Raw genomic sequence first — 19,818 nt, forward strand, 5'->3', positions numbered from 1 at the left:
TGCAGTTGGTTGATCTCTGCACTTTCACCTAAATTTGATTTGTCATATCCCTGAGGATGTGAATGAATCCTAAGACTTATAGCTTTTAACTCCTAATGGTGACTGCCAAGTTGATTCATTTACTTTTTGGTATCCTATCAATTTAAACAGACAAAATACTGCGAAGATATCGTATGTTATTCTATCATTCGAGAAAGTAACCAAGCAATAAATCCAGCATGCAAGAAACTGTAGCGGAGGTTAGAAATAGCACACCCTCAGAGGACGATTACATGTGTGGGAGAAAACATGTTTCTTAATATGGTAGACTAAATAACAATCCGCTATCACGATATTCTATCCTACATGTTTCTCTTTTTTTTTTTTATCCTCTGTGTTTCTCTCCCTCTCAAACTATACTGCAAACAGAGGGACCAAGCCAATTGCATTAGTAAACCTCCCTCACTGCATTTTTGCATATAATAGACACCAAGGGCACTAATATATTTACAACTCGTGTAAGGGTTAAATTGTAGAGTGGGGCTAAGCTAGAGCTTGAGAGATAACAGCTTTGTGCTGACACCGTAGCTTGAGAAATAGCTTTGTTTTGACACTGAAGGTTAAGAGATAACAACCTTGCTTTACTCTTGTAAATTACACTTCATACTCTTGTAAATTAGGCTTCACCAATTAAGGGAACAAAAGTTCAAAGAAAAGTGGGTCAGAGGCAGGGTCAAGGACATCAACTGGTTGCGACTTAATCTCAGAAAGTCTAAAATAATCACCCCATCCGGGAACTGTTTCCACCTCATCTGGGAACTATTTCTTTGTTCTGTTCCCAGGTGATGATAAGACGATGTGGTCGGCTATAAAAACTCTGTACCCCGGCTGTTCGAGGCCGCACTCTGATCAAAAGTGTCGGTCCCGATCGGTTGGCCTTGCCTCTCGTTGCAATAAACTTTGCTGTGACTGTCACTGGTGCCCTTAGCATTCTGTTTCAGGAGTCGTGTGCATGCAACACTGGTAAATAACATTGAAAATGTTTAGATGCACATAAAAAATAAGTAAGAACCCTCAATAGAAACTCTCAACATTCCAGGCTACACAGAAACTAGTTATATTTAATGTTTTTTTTTTCAGAAATTTCTTGAGCTCTAGGTCTCACTTGAACAGAACTGCTTTAACTGATTTATATTAAATACTGAAATTTTATAATAAACGATAAGAGCAGTAAAGAAACTGTTTCTAACATGAACACACAAAGGAACCCCTGGGACATAAAGGGAAAATGCCATCATTTAAGAAGTCCTGATATTATTGTATACAAAAAGCAAACAATTTGAAAAGGGACATCAAGCGCTTTGTAAGTTATCTTAACTCTTAAGTATGTTTGCAGTAGCCCAATGTAAAAGGATTGGTAGGAGATGTGGGTATAAAGTGTATCTTAACTATTTGAGATTCAGTATTTTACACACATTTCATCCTCCTTTTCCATCCGTTCTTAGTTTCTAAATAAACTGGAGTACTGAAATAAGGCACTGTATTTTCTCCTTCGTACATTTTACAAACTGTTACACTTTCAGGGATGTGGGGATTGTCGCTAGGATATTACGGGTGCTGTTGGTCCCGGCCTGGGTGGAGGCTGTCTGGTCTTCCAAAATTCATCTTTCTCACTGCAGCATCTGAAGTTCAAGTTGCCTCCATTTTGGAAGTTGCTTCCACCGAATTCATTAAAACCTCCATGCTCTTTCTCTCCTAGACTTTCATCTAAAAAGAGCCACTCTCTCCTTTCCATGAAGAGTGTCTGGCTGGCTCACACACCTCTGCAATTTACTCTTACTTTTGTAACATGGGTGCCTTGACACCTAGCATGTACTGGAACGTGATATGTATTTGGAACAGCTTCAAGGACTTCATCACACCTTTTGCTACTGGCTCAGGCTCGTCCTGCTGCCCGCGGGAGTGTGGCGGTATTTCTAGAGCGTGTATTGTAAGTCCTGGAGGGGGATCGGGGTACCGGCCGAAATGTCAGCACTGTTCTGGTCTCCAGGCTGTCGAACGCGTGAGATACAGAGCCCCACAGTCCCGCAGAGGACAGTTTAGATACAACACCTGCTGTAACTCGCTGACATTCCTGGAAACCACACGCGCTCCTTCGTGCCTTCACGTCGCCACCAGACGTACGTCTGGCTCATGTCTAAAGATCCTTTGTGCTCTTTCTTTGCTCTGATATTCTTTGATGCTCACGTCTAATGAAAGATGAAATAAAGGCTAGGTGCGGGCCACGGCTGCTGCCGATGCTCTCTCTCTCTCTCTCTCTCACAGAGGCAGCCCCGCACGTCCACTCAGTCTCCGTGTCTGAGAACTTTTCCTTCCGTGCACGGACATGTGGCGGCACAAAGAAATAAGCCAGCAGCACACATACTTCAGCCACGTCAAGGCCGCGAACTTGCCATTCGCGGAGACAAGGACCATAAACAGCCTCACGACCCTTTTCCAAGGTCTGCCAGTTCTAAGCTGATCTCACAGTAACACTAGATATTTATGGTGGGGTTGATGCTGATCTTAATGGATGTGGTTTTTGATCTTGTCTATTGAAACATGCAGGAGTTTCAGGACAAGGGGCAGAGAAGGAGTTTGTGCGGCTGCTGCTGAATTCAAGGATAGTTTCCATGAAATATAAATGCACTTTTTTAGTGTCATCTCAAGAAGGATAAATATATATATATTTTTTTACCTTTGTATTTACTGCTGTATCCCAGAGCCTTGAAAAGTGTCTGGAGCATAGTAAGCTCTCAATAAATATGGGCAGAAAAACAATAAATGTTGACCAGACTAAGAGTGTCCCAGGAGGATAGAAAAATGGAGGGTGTCTCCGAACACTTGAAGTCATTTTCATACTATATTTTCAGGTGACAGTATTCATGAAGACTTTCAAACGTGTGTATGTAAAGTTCATCTGTCCCACGCATGCTCCCTGGGCCAAGTTCACAGGACTTCGTTCTCAGTCATAATAACAATCCATACCGAGTTTTGGTCTTCTTTTCTTACCTTGATTCTAGTAAGAGCACCTGGGGAGACAGGTCGCGCTCAGGTTCCATGGTGTAGTGGTTAGCACATCTGCCTTACACGCAGAAGACCCTGGGTTCGATTCCCAGTGGAACCACAGACTTACCTTGGCTTCCATTCAGGAGAGGCTTGGAAGGTTCCTCTTTTCCTTCCAGACGCTTAGATAGCCAAGAACCCAGCGGGTTGTGTGCTCGGTTTCCCCTCTGGACACTCGCCCAACTGGGCTGTGCAGTGTGGGACCATGCTGGCTTGCACAGAGGATCTCCCTGGCTTTCGTGACGGTTGGGGGAAAGCCATCAGCAGCAAATGTGGAATATTTTAAATGAGTGCACAGCCAGGGCCTGACTGGAAAGATTATTATTTTAATTCCGTCGTAGTTACAATGTTAAGGATTTAAAATTGCAGAAACAACGTCTACTTTAGCAGGTTTGAGCACTGTATTAAAGGAAACCCCAAGTGTTGGATGCCAGAAACGGGAAGGCCCCAGTTTTCATGCAATTAGACACGTGCAGTTTCCCACAGAAGCAGATTTTAAGGAGAGCAGATCAGACGTCGTTTTGTGGTTTTGTAAGGAACCATGAACTTTCGCGCTCTAGAGGGCAGAGAGTTGCTACAGTACCCACGTGGGAAAATTTGGCACTATTAAATACAATGGAAAACACACTTATTTTTTTTTTAAAAGCACTGTGTAATTTTTAAATGTTTCCTCATTTTGGTGGTAATTTAAAACCCGAGGATAATAACAATCGCCCAGATCTGAATTTCTCCACGCATTACAACACACGCACACAACATTAAAGCCATACCTTCTCCCCAACTAGAAGACAGACTTCAAGTTCCCTGTAAAGGAGAACTAAAAACACCGACGTCAAGCAGATCTGCCTTTCAAGAGCTCCCAAAGGCGACTCTCTGTGGAGAATGGAAGGAGCTCCAGAAAAGCCATCTAGAAGTAAGAAAATGGGAACTGAGATCCCAACATTCAGCTAAAATTCCCCTCCTCTCAAATAGAAATTTCAGCTTAAAACACTGGGAAGGAACCCGGGCACGCACGCCAGTCCTGAGACGGTAGCAGCAGCAGAAACTTCTGGGGGAGAAGAAAGTGAGGAGAAGCCCTCGGCGGAGAGTAGCTGGTAAAGGAAAAAAGGAAGGAGGGGATTCAGAATCCCCCAAGACCAAAGGAAACATAAAAATCGGAAGACACAGAACTCTTTCCCAGTGGATCCCCAGCCCTCTCCCCAAAGACATCTATTAAAGATACTGTATTTTTATGTAGGGATAGAAGAGGATGGCCTTGAACTAGGAATCCTGTAAACGATCCCAAGTCTCTTCCCACAATATCTGAATGAGCTTTATTTATGCAAAGCTACTATAAGAAAACCCCAAGGCAAAATATTTTAGCTGATGAAAATTCCTCCAAAAGTGAAAAAGCAGAAGAAAACTGTAACACAGCTCTCAAAATTGAATCAGGCATCCTCAAATAAGCATTTTTTGGATTTGAAAAAAATCACACGAAGTCAGAAACACAAAAAATTAAAACAAAAAGAAAAAGCGTCAATAAAATGTCATAATAATTAAATTTATAATCCAGGAAGTTTCTGTGATAGAAGTCCAGGACCAGATTGGGGGAAAAACAAGTTATATAAGGGTAAAAAGATGGGGGTAACTGTTACCACAAAAATTCAAACCATCCTACGTGTCACAAGAAACTTCTTAAATGAGAAAAGAAATATCAGGGGTGTCTGGGCGGCTCAGTCGGTTGAACTCATTATTAGTTACGGAGAATGCCAATTAGTGCCACAAGGAGATAATACTTTAAGTCTATTTCAATGCTTCAAATAGGCTGTCTAAAATTTAAAAGTCTGGCAATACCAAACGTTGGAGAAGTCTGGAGCAAATGGAGCTCTCCCAAAGTATTAATTGGAAAGTAAAATGGCCTTACCATTTTGGAGAATACTTGGTAGCTTCTTATAAAGCCAAACAGACATTGACCGAATGATCCAGCAATTCTACTCCTAGGTATTTACCCCAAAAGAAATGAAAGCATTGCTGGGTGATTTTATGTGTCAACAAGGCTAGGCCACAGTATTCAGATATTTGGTCAAACACTAGTTTAGATGTCGCTGCGAAGATGTTTTTTTGGATGAGATTAACATTTAACCAGTAGGTTTTGAGTAAAGCAAATTACCCTTCATAACGTGAGTGGCCTCATCCAATCAGTTGAAGGCCTTGAAAAAAAAAAGACCTTTCTCTCCTGAGGAAGGGGGAATTCTGCCAGTACACTGTAAAAAAATTTTTTTAATTTATTTATTTTGAGAGAGAGAGACAGAGAGAGTGTGTGCTTGCACGAGAGGGGGAGGGGCAGAGACAGAGGGAGGGAGAGAGAGAGAGAGAGAGAGAGAGAGAGAGAGAGTCCCAAGCAGGCCCTACGCTGCCAGTACAGAGCCCGACGTGGGTCTTGAACCCGTGAATTGTAAGATCCTGACCTGAGCCAAAAGCAAGAGTCAGGCACTTAACCACCTGAGCACCTTGCTTTTAGGCTGGAGCTTTAACCTCAGGTCTTTCCTGCGTCTCCACTCTGCTGATCTACCCCGCAGATGTGGGCTTGCCCGACCCTCACAACTGCCTGCGCCAGTTAAGATCTCTCTCTCTCTCTCTCTCTCTCTCTCTCTCTCTCTCTCTCTCTCTCTTTCTGGAGAACCCTGACTAATGCAACATATGTCCACACAAAGACTTGTGACATTAATCTTCATATGAAAAAGTCTATTCACGTGTGAATGGAAAACAGACGGTGATATGTCTGTACAGGGAGTACAATTCAGCAAGAAAATGGAACAAGCGACTGATACATGCAGCAACATGAATGAATCTCAAAAATATCGGGCTGAGCAAAGGAAGCCGGGAACGTGAGACTACGTACTACATGGTTTAGAAGAAATTCTGGACAAGGCAAAGCCATCATGATAGAACATCTATAGTCGCCTGGGGCTGGGATGGGGGTATAACAGAGTAGAAGGGGTATGTAAGTTTCCTATTGTGATTGTAACAAATTACCACAAATTCAGTGCTTGAAAACAACATACACTTACTTTCCTCCTGTCCTGGAGGTCAGTCCAATATGGGTCAGCGGTACTGCATTGCTTGGTAAGCTTAGAGGGAATTTTGTTTCCTTGCTTTGTCCAACTTCTAGATGCTGCTGGCATTCCTTGGCTAACAGCACTGCACCTCTTCACCCTCTATTTCTATGTCACATCTCCTTCTGTGACCCTGACCCCTCTTAGAAGGGCCCTTGTGATGACATTGGACCCCATCTAGATAATTCAGGAAAATCACCTCATTTTAAGATCCTTAGTGACATGTGCAAAGTCCCTTTTGCGACACAAAATAATATATTCATAGACCTCAGGGATTACGAGGTGGACATCTTTGGGGGGACATTCTTCTAACTACCACAAAGCACAGAGGAGGTTTGGGGGATTGTAACGGTTAAATTGTAGTGTAGGGCTAACGTGTAGCTTGAGAGATAACAGTTTTGTTCTGACACTGATAATAAACTTATCAAATTCTACACTTAAAATGGGTGCATTTTATTGTACGTAAATTATCCCATAATAAAGCTTGTTTTAAAATGGAAGAATAAGAATCTTACACACACCGTTTTGAATTCTGCTTTTTTCACATAATCATACATCTCCAGCATTTACCAGACACAGAATACCGGCTAATTATTGCATTCTGAAGAGTGGAGCGATTTAAACAAATTTGTTAATAATGCACAATTTTCTTTAGGGGTCGGGCAGAAAGTGCTTTGCTTGAACATTTCCGCCTGTTCTCAAGTTTCCCCAAGCTGCCTCCCTGTGTGCATTCCCTCCAACAGTGATACAAAAGGTTAGAATGTTTCAGGTTCAACTTTGCTGAATATGCCAACTTTTTTGAAACTACGCTTACATTTTTCCAAAGGCACAGTATCGAAAGTGTTGCTTGAAAGCTCTCAAAACGCTGATAAGATGCCACCTTATATAGCTAAGTGAAGAAGGCAAATTGAGCGCATATGCTGACTCTTAGGGGAAGAAGAGAGAACAAGAGTTTATGTAAATATTTGCTTGTGCAAAGAGAAGTGGAAAGAATACCTAAGGGATCTCCTATAGAAGTTGGAAATCACTACTGGGTGCATGACAGGGGCGGGAGGAGACTTTTCACTGTACCTTTTAATATTTTCTAACTTTGGAACACATGAATATATTTTTACCCCCAAAGTAAACGTTTTAACGGTGAGCCCGCTGTCAGAATGTTTACAACGAAGCTGCCTTTCTTTCCTCCTGTGTCGATATTAATAGGAGCCTGCTTCCCATATAGCTTCAAACATCTCGTTTCATCTCTCATTCAACTAGTGAAGCCCCAAGTGTGGCCGTGCATAAAGTGCGGTGGTCTTACAATTTCTTCCCAGTTGGAAATGATCCAAACAGGCCAGTTTCCGTTGCAAGAATCAGTTTCCCAATGGAAAAAAAAAATCGCACAAAGGTAATTTTTTTCTTTTTCCAGGTCCCTGCTGACCTTTGTGGACAGAAATCAAACAAGGACCTACTAAAGCAGGGAAGTCAGAGAACCGTGTTCAAATTCTCTAAATTCCGCATTGGTTGAGGCCTGGGGATGAGTCCTAGACTGACGGACTCCGGTGTTTAAACTTAACAAAAGCCGCCCCCATCTGGCCAGTACGGGGTTCGAACCCGCGACCTTGGCGTTATTAGCACCACGCTCTAACCAGCTGAGCTAACCGGCCACCGGGGAAGGTCCTCTCGGTCTGCGGGACGTGTTACATAAGCCAAAACCAATTAAGTTTTTTTTTCCAACACAAACCAAGGAATTCTCTGTCATCCTGGCCCCGCCTCGCCTAAATGTACCCGCTCTACTTTGTTCAATGTCTTTTAAAAGCACTTTCTATTCTAGCTTTCGTTACTTCTTAAAATCATAATAATAACAAGACATGAAGGTCCCACAGCTCTCACGCAAGTGTGTGTTTGACTTCAGCAGTCCGGTCCACCCGGGTCGGGTAGGGGAACTGCGCGCGCAGCGACGGTAAAACGGTACCTGCGTGGCCCGTACGGGGATCGAACCCGCGACCTTGGCGTTATTAGCACCACGCTCTAACCAGCTGAGCTAACCGGCCACCCGGCGGAGAGGGGGCCTCTATTGTGAAGATGTAGACAAAAATCATGGACACCGGTTCTTCAAGTTGGAGAAGGAGAGGGAGGAGAAGGCGAGGGAGGAAGGGGGAGGGGAGGGAGGCGAGGACAAAACAAAAAACCGAAATGCCAAAGACGGACAGTTTTTTAAAAAAAGTCCCGCCTTCTTCCCATTTCGCTCTCCCCCACCGCGGTGATGGGAAAAGCAGCGAAGGTTAACTCGTGGCTTGAATGGACGAACCCTCCTGTCGCGAGTCTTTCTCAGATTCCGGTTCTGACCCGAGAGGATTCGGACCAAAGCCGCCCGGCGGGGCTTCCTTTCTCCCACCCACGTGTCACAGCCTTGTCTTCCTGAAATTGATTTCCAGTTCTTCAATCTGGACGCAGATCCTTCGTCGGACGTTCGTAGTGTGCGTATTTCTCTTCAGTCTTTTCCTTCCCTTTCCATTTCTTAATGATGTTTTATAATGAGTTTTTTTATGAGAAGTTTTAAATTTTGATAATGCCAATGTATCCTTTTGATAATGTCAGTTTGCTCCTTTTAATGTATTTTATGCTATGCTTTCCTCCCTAAGAAATATTTGCCTACTACAAGGTCATAAGTGATTTTTCTATTTTATGGCTTTAGCTTTACCTCCACTTGTATTAATTTTTGAGTATGGTATGAGATAGGGGTGAGGTTAATCTTTTCCCCCACGCTCTGCAGCTCAGAGAATGCTTGGGAAGAGAAAGTAGTCCGGCACCAAACCCAGACCCATTCAGATACCAAGTTGCAAAGAAGGTTGCAAAAGAGATTGAGAGAAGGTCTGTAGTTTATCCAGTTGTTCCAGGATTACTTGTTTTAAAGACTTCCTCAACTGATTGGCCTAGGCATCATTGTAGAAAATTAATTGATCGTGTGTGTGTGTGTGTGTGTGTGTGTGTGTGTGTGTGTGTCTGCTTCTGGACTCCCGTCCTGCCCCGTTGATCTGTTTATCTACATGCAATGCCCAAACCAGGTCGTCTTCATTATTGCAGCTTAGTAGGAAATCTTTTGATCAGGTGGTAGTAGTCCTTCACCTTTGGTCTTCTCTAGACTCAGCGTGAGAGGTTTGTGTGAAGTTGACAGTCTCTTCTGGTGAGGGCGCCATAGAACAGGCATTTTCACGTGCCCCCGGAGTTCGCGCCCTGGGATAAGGTCATGCTGCACCCGCGCCAGCCCACAAACCTCCAGAGAAGGTGAGAAGCCCCACTGGGTCCCGCTTCCAGGGGGAGTGTGTGTGGCACAAACCAGGGACCCTCAGAATGCAATGTTTCTACATTCCTCGGAACTGTTTATCCTCATTCGAATTCAAGCGTTTTCTAGGACATAGCGCATAACCGGTAAATGAAAGTCACAGGTGGGTGGACCACAAATTTACCAGCCCTCCTGGTCCTGAGAAGTGCTTTGCGATCTTTGATCTGGTAGACCGCTGAGCTTCTGGAGAACCAAGTTCAGGTGAAAACGGCACAGGTTGTGAAACGCAGAACTCACAGGGGTGTGTTTACCAGGAGAGCACCGTCCCCTGGCTCAGGGACAGCACATTCTAGTATAGAGGGGGCCGAATTAGAAAGAAAATAAAACAAGGTAATTTCAGGTGGTGCTTGTGGCTGGGAAGCACGTAAAACAGGTAATGTGACAGGGAGTGACTGGGACACAGAGGCAGTCAGGAAAGGCCTCCTGGAGGTGACATTGGAGTGGAGCCTGAATGTTAAGAAGGAGTCAGTCATTTAAAGGTCATTGAAGGGAACCACCTCCTGGCAGAGGGAACAGCAAATGCGAGGACTTGGAGTAGGAATCAGCTTTGGACCTGAAGTAAACGAGGAGGCCAAGTGCTTGGCCTGCAGTGTGGGGAGTAGTGGGAGTTGAGTGCAGAGAAGAGTCAAAAGCCAAAGGCCGAAGGGCCTCGTAGCCCCGGGGGAAGAATTCCAACCTTATTCTAGTTCTAATGGGAAGCAGAGGCTTTTAAGCAGAGGTGACCTCATCTACCTTTTGCAAGAATCATCGTGGTTTGCAGGTAAGAGAAGGGATAGTAGGGGCCAAGTGTGGGCCAAGGACGCCAGGAAGGGAGAGTACCTCAGAATTCTCCATCCTTCCCTAATACGGACCCACACAGACAGTACTGCTGTTCGCCCGGCAGTCTCAGAGTCTCAGCCCAGTGAACTGAGGTGGCCCAGCCTGGTGCGCGGGCCGCAGACCCGTGCCCAGAGGGAACGAGGCTCTCAGCACACGGGCAGCTCAGCCTGGTGCCGCACTCACCCCTGGGGGAGCTCTGAGAATGCTCGAGGAGGGAGCCGGGCACCAAAGCCAGGTCCATTCAGACGGCAGGTTGAGAAGACGTTTGCAGAAGAGAGTGCGAGCAGCTGCATCCGGCAAAGCCTGGGAAGCGCTGACGTGAGACCTGGTTCTTTCATCCCCCACGGGCACCGAGCACCCTCCACGTGTCAGGCCTCGGAGCTCGGGTAAACATACACGCTAGGCCTCAGCTTGGGGCTGTCCCCACAGGGAGGACCCGGAGAACGGAGCTGGGATTAGGGGGGTCAGCGGGGACAGTCAGGACTCAGGGTTCAGAGTCCAGACAGGCGAGCAGGGACTTCCTCACAGGACTGCGGGCTTGTGGCTTCTCTTACCAACCCCAAACCTTGTCCTGACTTGTCTCCCCCTGCCCTCCCCAGCCCCCCAGCGGCACTTGCCTCCCTGACTCGCTACTTCCTGTTCCCAAGGCCGTGCTCAGAGTGAACCAAGGCTCAGCAGACACCCCTGAGGGTGGGCGCACCCCCCCCCCCCAGAGCCTGGGGCTCCCCTATCGTGAAGGCTAGACCAGGGCCCTAGACCCCCAGGGCGGGAAGCTGGAGGTGTGGCACTGTGGGAAACGGCGGTGAGGGAAGGGCTGGGAAGGAGATTAAGAGCCCGAGACAGAAGCACAAAGATTAAATGGCAGGGGAGAAACCAAAAAGGTCTCAGAGACAGAGAAGGCAGCGAGGAGAGACAGGGAGAGTCTGAAGAGAGGGAAACTGAGGCAGAGACGGAGGAGGAAAGGCAGAAACCGGCCGCTGGGGAGCTAGCCGGGGCAGACAAGCTAGAGAGGAGGCGAAGAGGGACACTGACTGAGAGACAGGACACCACGGACATAGACTGCAGCACAGAAATAAACAGGGGGACAGAATGACCCACGGACAGATGGAAATGAGGATATTCAGAGAAACAGGAGACCGGCTGGGAGACGGACAGAGACAGAGACCAGGAGAAAGCAAGAGCCCGAGGAAGAGGGGCCCCGGGAGGGGGACAGTGAGAAGCAGGGACAGGGCCTGAGCGGGGAGGGAGGGGCTCAGCAGGGCACCCAGCCCAGGAGCCGAGCAGAATTTGAGCTGCGGCACATCTGACATCTGACTTAAAATACCAATATTCCTTGGGGCGCCCGGCGGGCAACGTCAGTTAAGTGCCCCGACTCTTGCTTTCGGCTCAAGTCATGACCTCCTGGTGGTGAGGTTGGCCCCAGGGTCCCGCTCCGAGCTGACGAGCTGATGTGGAGCCTGCTTGGGCTTCTCTCTCCCGCTCTCTGCCCCTCCTCCGCCCCAGAGAGAAGACGGCTGAGTGAGAACCAGGAAGCGAGTTCTCCCCAGACACCTGACTTTCCGGTGCCCCGATGTCACGCTTCCCAGTGTCCAGCACCGCGTGAGATAAATATCTGTCGTTTATAAGCCACCCAATCCACAGGGTTCTGTTATCGCAGCCCGAACAGACCAAGATGGAAGCTGACTCCCTGTCCCTTTGGGACCCGAAGAACCTACCAAGGTTGCCGTGCTTTTGAAAGCAGGACAAAAAATAAGTCAGTGGGAGATCGTTCCCGAATTATGTTACACAAAGAGGCTTTACGTTAAGATACTTTACACAATAAAAGAGATAGCCACGAAACAATTAATAAAATGCTCCCTACAAAAGAAGAGAAGATACCAAGATGCACGACAAGAATACTCCTCCACTTATCCTGCCATCCACTCTCGGGAGCGAGAGGTCTGCAGCAACGAGTCTGTGTGCGGATCAGAAGCTGAAGCCCGATTCCTGGGAATTCCCTCTTTCCAAACAAGCTCCGTTCTCCCGTCCAGAGGACACGTCCGGGAAGGAGGTGGCCGCGCAGGGAGTGGCGAGGGTCCAGGCCCTCAGTCCCCACCCCTGGCCTGGCTCCGCTGTGCCAGCCCGAGCCAGGTCTGCAGCTGCTGGGAGATGCTCTGGGGAGGGGACAATTCTGGAAGTCAGACTCCGGCAGTGGAGGGCAGGGGCAGGCAAATTAACGCGCAAATGAATGCGACTAACCCAGAGCGGCCGCCCTCTTACCTGGCGCCCCCGGCGGAGGCTGGGGGAGTCTGACGGCCTCTCGGGGGCCATGTCCATGCAGTGGGAGGCTCCGGGGATGAGAAGGGCCGACGCCGACGGTCCCGAGGCTTGTGTTACGCTTAGCGTGTGCCAGGGGTCTGTGTCCCCTGGAAAGAAAGGAAGGATGGCGTGCCGCGCCGGGGTTAGGTGCCCACCTGGGGCTCAGGTGCTGAGGGGCGCTCACCATTAACGAACAGCACCTGGGTGGCCCCCGGGGTCTGGCCGCCGTAGTAGGAGTTGGTCTGGGTCACGGCCTGGGCTACGGAGGAGGTGGAGAGCCCGAACACCTGCTGGCAGAGCTCTAGCTGGGAGGGCAGTGCCGGGACCCGGGAGAAGGGGCAGCTGGGGTCCTCACAGGTGACATCTGTGGGGGGAGACATCTGTAAGTGTGGGGCATACAGCCTTTAATCCTCACCATAGAGTCTCCCCTGGTGATGACCCAAGCAGCCCCATACCCTCCCTCCAGTGAGCTCACAGTGCTGTCAGAGAGACCCCACCCACCCACAGTGACAGCCCAGACTGGTCATGGCTGGGAGGGAAAAAGACCTGGGGTGGGAGGAATCCCAGTTGGCATGAGAGGCTCCAAGACAGGAACCTGCCAGGGATAAAACCTTACGGAGTGAGGAAGACAGAAAAGAAAAAGCAGCCTAAACAGGGGAAAGCGCAGGCGCACAGGTCCAGAGAGACAAGGGAGCGTAGGAACTTAAAGCACAAATTGGACCACGTCTCCCTTGCTTAAGATCCATACCTCCCCAGTGCCCCCAGGCTAAATCTAACTCCCTTAGCCTCACATTCAGTCATTCCTTGCTTCACCAGGCATGGAGCACCTACTGTAAGCTCACATACATGGTGACCGGCATTGGGAACGCAAGACGGTCCCAGGCTCTGTTGTCACAGAATAATTAGTACTTAGGGAGTACTCACTGTATACCAGTGTTATTCTTAGCCTGCTACAGATATTATCTCTTTTAATCCTGGAAACAACCTTATGAGAGGCACTACTGTTATTCCCATTTTACAGCCGTGGAAACTAAGGCACAGAGAGAGAGCTTAGGTTATTTGCCCAAGATCACATAGCTATGAAATAGAGCTGGAATCTGAACGCTTTGCTTTAAACCATATCCTCATCGCCTGCGGGAGATGGGAAAAGATTTGAACTTAACTCTGGAGTAGGGGACCCAGATTAGCAAACAAAATTACAGGATGTCCAGTTAAATTTGAATTTCAGTTAACAAATACTTTTTTTTGGTATGTCTCATGCAATATTTGGGACACACACTAAAAAAAAAAGTTTTCTCAAATTCACATGTAACTGGGCATCCTGTATTGTATGTGGCAACCCTGCCCAAGGGTCACTGAGAAGCCATGGGAGGAAGGACAAGGTCATATTTAGAAAAAGCTCTCTCGGTGAGGAAATTGGATTGTAGGGGTGAAATGAAGGCCTGGAGACCAGAGAGGAGGTGGGGTCAGGGATCCAGGCAGGAGGGGGTGGGGGCCTCTACCAGGGTGGCAGAGCTGGGAATAGAAAGGGGGTTGGGGGTGAACCGGAGGGCTGTCCAGGATGAAGAGTGGGCAGGACTCAGTGGCTGACAGGCTATGGGACAAAGGGAAGGAGGCATGTAAAATGTGCTAGGGTTTCTAGGCCGGTGACTAGGGAGAGAGTGGGGCCACTCCTGGGACAGGGACACATATCACTCATGTGAGGACTGTGTGCGTGAGGGATTCTGGCACACTCTAGTACAGCTATGTACCTTCCAGCCCCACACCTATGGGTAAAACCAGGCCCAGCAGTGTGGCCAGGGTCCTATAGAAATGGAAACAAGTCCAGACCACGTGTGAGACAGCCTGTCTGGGCACAGTGCAGAATGTACGTTTCAGGGGTGAGGGGTGGGCGGGTCACTCACAGAAGCCGAACTCAGTACAAGTCTGGTACAACCACTGGCGGTCGCCCACACCGGACACTTGGGACTCTGTGACCTTCAGCTGTGCCACTGTCTCTGCTCGGGAAAAGCTTAGACACCTCTGGCCCAGGCTGTGTATGACGACCTAGGGGACAATACACACACACACACACATTACTCCTGTCCCTGAGAGTCAGGGCCCAGGGCCTGAAAGCATACACAGGTCCCTACAAGTCAAAGGTCAGAGGTCAGAAGAGCTACAGAGTTCTCCTGGGAGTCGGGGGTCAGGGCGAGTGGGTGCCTGGGTCCCTGTGGGTTAGAGGTCAAGGCACTAGGTGACTGTGAGACCCTGGGCGTGTGACCATCTCTTGGAACAGCTGTTTCTAGCCGTGGATCCCGAGGCTGGAATCCCGGTCTCTAGGGACGCTATGTCCCCAGGGCTTCTTTCTTCCGTCAACGCTACCGGAGCACCTGCTGTGCGCTAGACTCCGCTGCAGGCCCGGGAGTGGACCGAACAGGAAGCGCAAAATAGGGACCGGTCGTAGTCGCTAACTCCTGCAGAGCGCGCGCTTCCCCTGACCCGCTTCTCCGCACCTCCCCCGGCCCTGAGGCGTCACCCCCGCTTCACAGACCGGGAGACCAAGGTCAGAAGGGGTCACGCCCACCGCAGGACACGCGGCGGAGCAGGCGCCCCGCCGGCGGACTCTCCCAGGCCGCTCACCTGCACTGCCCGCCGGAGCCCGCGGTAGGGCGCGGAGTGGCTGCGGTTGCCCCCGCCTTGCAGGAGGAGCCCGCACAGCCGCCGCACGCTCAGCGGCGCTCCCGCCTGCGCGTCGTACTGCGCGGCGCCCCCCACCAGGGCCTGCAGCGCCCCCAGCAGCTCCGCCCGGTCCTCCGCGCGACCCAGTGGCGCGCAGGCGCCCAGCTCCGCCCGCAGCGCCGCGCGAGCCGCCCCGCCCGCGAGCAGCCGCCGCTCCACGTCCGCGAAGGCTGCGGCCGCCGCCGCCCGGCACTGCGGGGAGCGAGGGGCCGCATTGGCGAGGACTCGGGGTCCTGGGCCTCGCCTTTACCGGCCCAGGACCCCGAGTCCTTCCCCCCAGCGCCCCACTTCCTCAGAGGTCCCGCCCGAGGCCCCGCCCCCTGACCGTGCTCCTCCCGACCACCTCCCCGGGCCCCGCCCCTGGAGGAGCCTCGCCCTTCTGATAGGGTTGTCCCCTTAGGCCCCGTCCCGCGCCCAGCCTCGCTCTCCTGATAGGATCGTCACCCCGGGCCCCGCCCCACGCTGAGCCTCGCCCCATTTACGGGGTGGCCCCGCCCCGCGCTGAGTCTCGCCCTCCTGATAGGGTCGTCCCCCCTTGGTTCCGCCCCCCGCGGAGCCTCGCCCTCCTGATAGGGTCGTCCCCGCCGGGCCCCGCCCCATCCCACGTCCCCAAATCCGCCCACTTTCCCGGTCTCGCTCCTCAGACCCGGCCACCTTGCCAGCTTCCCCGGTTTTCTCTGCCCCCCGTTCCAAGTTCTCCCGTCCCCATACCCCCGCCGACTGGCCCCATGTGCTACCTCCGGGGAGCCGCCGACGGCCGCGCTCGTCAGGCTTCGGGACACCACCTGTGGAGGGAGCGCGGGAGGAGGTTTCAGGGGACTCCCTGCACCAATGACCTCGCCCCCCGCTCCGCACCCGCCGCCCGCCGCCCGTCGCCCTCACCTCGTTGTACTCGGAAAAATCCAGCACGGCCCGCACCGGAGCAGAGGAGGCGACGGAGGCGAAGATGAGGTGGGGGAACTGAGGGAGGACAGCCGTCGTCAGCCTGGGGGGCCCAGGTCCTAGGACCCCGCCCCAGCCGCCCCTGTGTCACCGCCCGCACTGCGGTCGCGGGCAAATCCCTCCCCTCTACACGTGGACCCTGGAGACGACAGCTTGCGGAAAGCCCTTTGGCGGGGGGCAGGAGTGTGTGGGGGGCGCCTGGGGGGCGGGGGTGCCCTTGCCGCCTGAGACCGGGGCCCACCCCAGCCCGCCCGGAGAGTCCCGGGGACCTTGAGCCGGGCCCAGGCGGCCAGGGAGCCGGCGTAGGAGCCTCCAAAGCAGATCCAGGGGCTGGAGGAGGAGACGTTGAAGAGGCGGCCGAGTGCGAGGCGGGCGGAGGCCACGTCAGCCAGCCTAGGGGCAGCGGGGAGGTCGGTGGGCCCTCCTCGCCGGGAATCCCCGAGGATGCACCCCCCGCCTCTGCACGGGCAGGGGTCCAGAGACCCGAATGGGGCGGGGGGGGGGGTCTGGCCAGAAGCCCGGGCTCTTGTCACGGGTGTGTGTGAGCCTGATCTCAGCAAGTGCCCACCTGGGCCAGAGGACCACTCCCCCCCCCCCCCACCGCCGCCAAGCCTCCACCCTCCTCACCGCGGGCTATAGGGGGAAGGGAGGGTCTCCCAGGCAGCGCGGGCAGGGATACCGGGAGGGCTGGGGCGCTGGAGGAAGAGGAGACACCGTCAGAAAGGGACATGTTGCCATGTGGCTACATCCTCTTTTCTAGGTGTTTCCGTGTCTTCCCGGACTTTCCGAAGCAGGCTGCAGTTAGTGCCTTCCTAGGGCACTTAGAACCCCGTACAGCTTGTGAAAACGTGGGGAGACAGAGAAGCGTGGAGGCACAGAGACAGGTGGAGATAGAGATGACGGAGGCGAGAGTGAGATGGAAAAACGCCGAGACTGACACAGTCGGAGACCAGGAGAGGTAAGTCCTGGGGCCGACGGCAAAGCAGGTGGGACGCACTGGGGTCTGGGAAGAGCGTCTAGGGAAGGAGGTGAGGGAGACAGCCATACAAATACGGGGGGGGGGGCGCTCCCCGCAGAGAGAAAAAGGCCCAAGGCAGCAATGTGCCTGTAAGCCTTCACAGCAGCAAGGACGCGGGCGTCGCTGGAGCCCAGTGAGTGTGCCGAAGTGGGGGCCAGAGAAGTAACGGGGACCCAGAGCCAGTAGGACCTCGTGGCCCCCGTGAAGGTTTTGACTTGACTGTGAGGCAGGTGGGAGACCCTGGGAGATGTGAGCTGGGAGAGGGTGGTCTGGTCTGTGCTCTAACAGTCACTGTAGCTTCGTGCGTACAGTACACTGACGGGCTCAAGGGCAGAAACCGAAGACCAGTGGGGAGGCTGTGTCATCCAGATGCTGCTGGTCTGGACCGGGAGGCTGCAGTGACACAGGAAGAGATGAAAATGTGGCCGGAGAGAAAGAGAGGGAGGGACAGGGACCCAGGGACAGAGAGAGAATAAGACACTGAAAGAGAGAAGGAAATGTGGACCAGAGACCCGGAGGTCGACCTTGGGCAGTGGCGGAAAGCCACACAGATGCAGAGGTGCCCGGATACAGACGGTCTCAGCGCCATGACCCCGAACACTCCCCCACCCTCACTCACGCGTGGCGGCTGGACAGGAAGCGGAGCTGGGCCACGTCCAGGCCCCCGGCAGGTATACTCAGGCCATAAAATCTGTGCTCCAGGCCTATCACGAGGGCCCCCCAGGCTGGGGCCAGGGCTGCGGGGTGCCCTGTGAAGAGTGTCCGGTTGGGGTGATGAGGGAGCGCGGGGCAACCTGAGGGCAGAGTGCGGCCTCAGGGCACCCCCACCCTCAAGGTGGGATCTGTGTGATAGTCCCTGGACGCTCCAGGCTACCCCAAAACAGGAAAGGACAAAAAACCAAATGGTTGAACTGATAAGCGTCTCCACCAGTTTAGGAGAAAAAGGCAACCCCATCAATAGCCTGAAGCCCGGGAAGTCCCTACTGTCTTATGTTAATGCTTTGCTAGAGGGAGAAACAACCTTAGCTTGACCATAGCTGGGCCTCCAGTAAGTCTTGAGCTTGTGAAAGTCTCTTTGGAAACTTCCCTTTTGACTTTACCTCCCCCAAGTCCATGGCGTACAACCAGCCCTTCTACACGACCCCAGTACAGCTCTCCCCGCCCACGGTCCTGTCCCCGTGCTTCAATAAAGTCACCTTTTTGCACCAAAGACATCTTCAACAATTCTGTCCTGGCCGTGGGTTCCGGACCCCGCGAACCTCACCATCACCCCAAAACTTCCTCAGGGGGTTACAGCCCTCCCGCCTCACCGCACCACAACACGGGGCGCCCTTCCCGGCCCCCGCCAGCTTCCCAGCCCTGCTTCTTACCTCTCGTCACTGAGCCAGGCCTGAGGCTGCCCTCGCCCCCCAGATGCAGGAACACGGGTCCATGCCGGCTGGCCCAGTGTTGGTCATTCACCCAGTACCGCTGAGAGGTGGGGTGGAGAAGAAGATGAGGATTGAGAGTTCTGACCTGTTCTTTATTCCCAGTTTGCTGCGGTCTCTCTCCCTTATGGGTCTTCCTTATATACTTAGTAGTGTGTGAACTCGGCTTGTGTAGTTATGTTCCTTTCTCTCCTGTTAGTCTCTTCAGCTAGAATGCAAGGTCTGTAGGAGCAGATAGTTCATCGACGTTTTTACCCTTGTGTCCCCAGGGTCCAGGACACTGGCCAGCGGCGGGGGCCCTGGCTGTGTATGGAAACGCTAAGCCGAGGATAAGTGACGCGTGCAGACCAATTTGGGAGCAGGGCCTAGGGGAGCCGACCTGCACACACTGTGCACACAGGAGGTGTGAAAAATGGGGCAAGTGTTCATCCATCGGATCCCTTCCAGTTCCTCTCGTGAGGTAGGTCTGCCTCCAAAGCTGGTCCACATTTCTGCTACGTATTGAGCCCTACATGTTGGTGGTGGATTTGCTGTTCAATCTGAAGGACAGGGAGAAGGGGGTCAAAGATGGCGCCTGAGGGACAAGGGAAGTGGAGGCTGAAGAAAGAAAGGGGGGCCCGGGGATCAAGGGCACACTAAGGACCAGAGAGGCTGACCGGAGGCCACAGGGGCACGGGCAGCGGGCACAGGATGAGCCCGTGGGGCCCAGAGACTCAGAGACTGAGGGTAGAGTTGGGGGAGAAAGCGTCAGCCTCGCCTCCCCCCTCCCCCTGGCCTCACCTGCAGGAAAGATCGCCGGTCGGATGTGTTGAAGGGGTCCAGTGGCTGCTCCAGCCAGCCTTGTTTTGGGGGGACCAATGCATTTGGGCCGAAACCCAGGCCCAGGCCGGAGCCCTCCTGAAACCGCTCAATGTGCTCAGCCAGGCGCCTGAGGAGGGGGGCTGTGGGACACAGACGGGGAGGGAGTCAGCCAGGCCCCCGCAGGAGCCCCTGCCTGACCCGCGGCCTCTTCCTACCCGGAGCCGAGGACCCCCAGAGGGAGAGCAGGAGCAGAGGGCCCAGCCGTGGGGGGCCAGGCCTGCCGGCCAT

At 52.2% G+C, this 19,818-nt stretch overlaps 1 protein-coding gene, 1 long non-coding RNA gene and 3 other non-coding genes across 5 annotated transcripts; 2 read left to right on the top strand and 3 right to left on the bottom strand.

Annotated features, from left to right (window-relative positions):
- The first annotated feature begins 3,072 nt into the window (after window positions 1-3,072).
- Window positions 3,073-3,145, top strand: TRNAV-UAC. Its single transcript has one exon. It is a non-coding gene; the product is annotated as a tRNA-Val (tRNA).
- Window positions 3,146-7,751: 4,606 nt separating this feature from the next.
- Window positions 7,752-7,825, bottom strand: TRNAI-AAU. Its single transcript has one exon. It is a non-coding gene; the product is annotated as a tRNA-Ile (tRNA).
- Window positions 7,826-8,138: 313 nt separating this feature from the next.
- Window positions 8,139-8,212, bottom strand: TRNAI-AAU. The gene has a single exon. It is a non-coding gene; the product is annotated as a tRNA-Ile (tRNA).
- A 340-nt stretch (window positions 8,213-8,552) lies between these two features.
- On the top strand, window positions 8,553-10,745 carry LOC122238511. The gene is made up of 3 exons (XR_006217439.1): window positions 8,553-8,638; window positions 9,304-9,446; window positions 10,569-10,745. It is a non-coding gene; the product is annotated as an uncharacterized LOC122238511 (long non-coding RNA).
- Window positions 10,746-12,099: 1,354 nt separating this feature from the next.
- Window positions 12,100-19,818, bottom strand: PRSS16 (serine protease 16). The gene is made up of 12 exons (XM_042985401.1): window positions 19,746-19,818; window positions 19,510-19,670; window positions 18,673-18,772; window positions 17,922-18,051; window positions 16,554-16,677; window positions 16,225-16,302; window positions 16,080-16,127; window positions 15,244-15,534; window positions 14,526-14,667; window positions 12,806-12,985; window positions 12,583-12,728; window positions 12,100-12,476 (listed from the first exon to the last, which is right to left on the bottom strand). The coding sequence occupies exons 1-12, from the start codon at window positions 19,816-19,818 to the stop codon at window positions 12,408-12,410; spliced, it is 1,542 nt and encodes a 513-aa protein (XP_042841335.1). The 3' UTR covers window positions 12,100-12,407.

Source organism: Panthera tigris, chromosome B2 (genome assembly GCF_018350195.1).
Source record: "Panthera tigris isolate Pti1 chromosome B2, P.tigris_Pti1_mat1.1, whole genome shotgun sequence".
Lineage (NCBI taxonomy): Eukaryota > Metazoa > Chordata > Mammalia > Carnivora > Felidae > Panthera > Panthera tigris.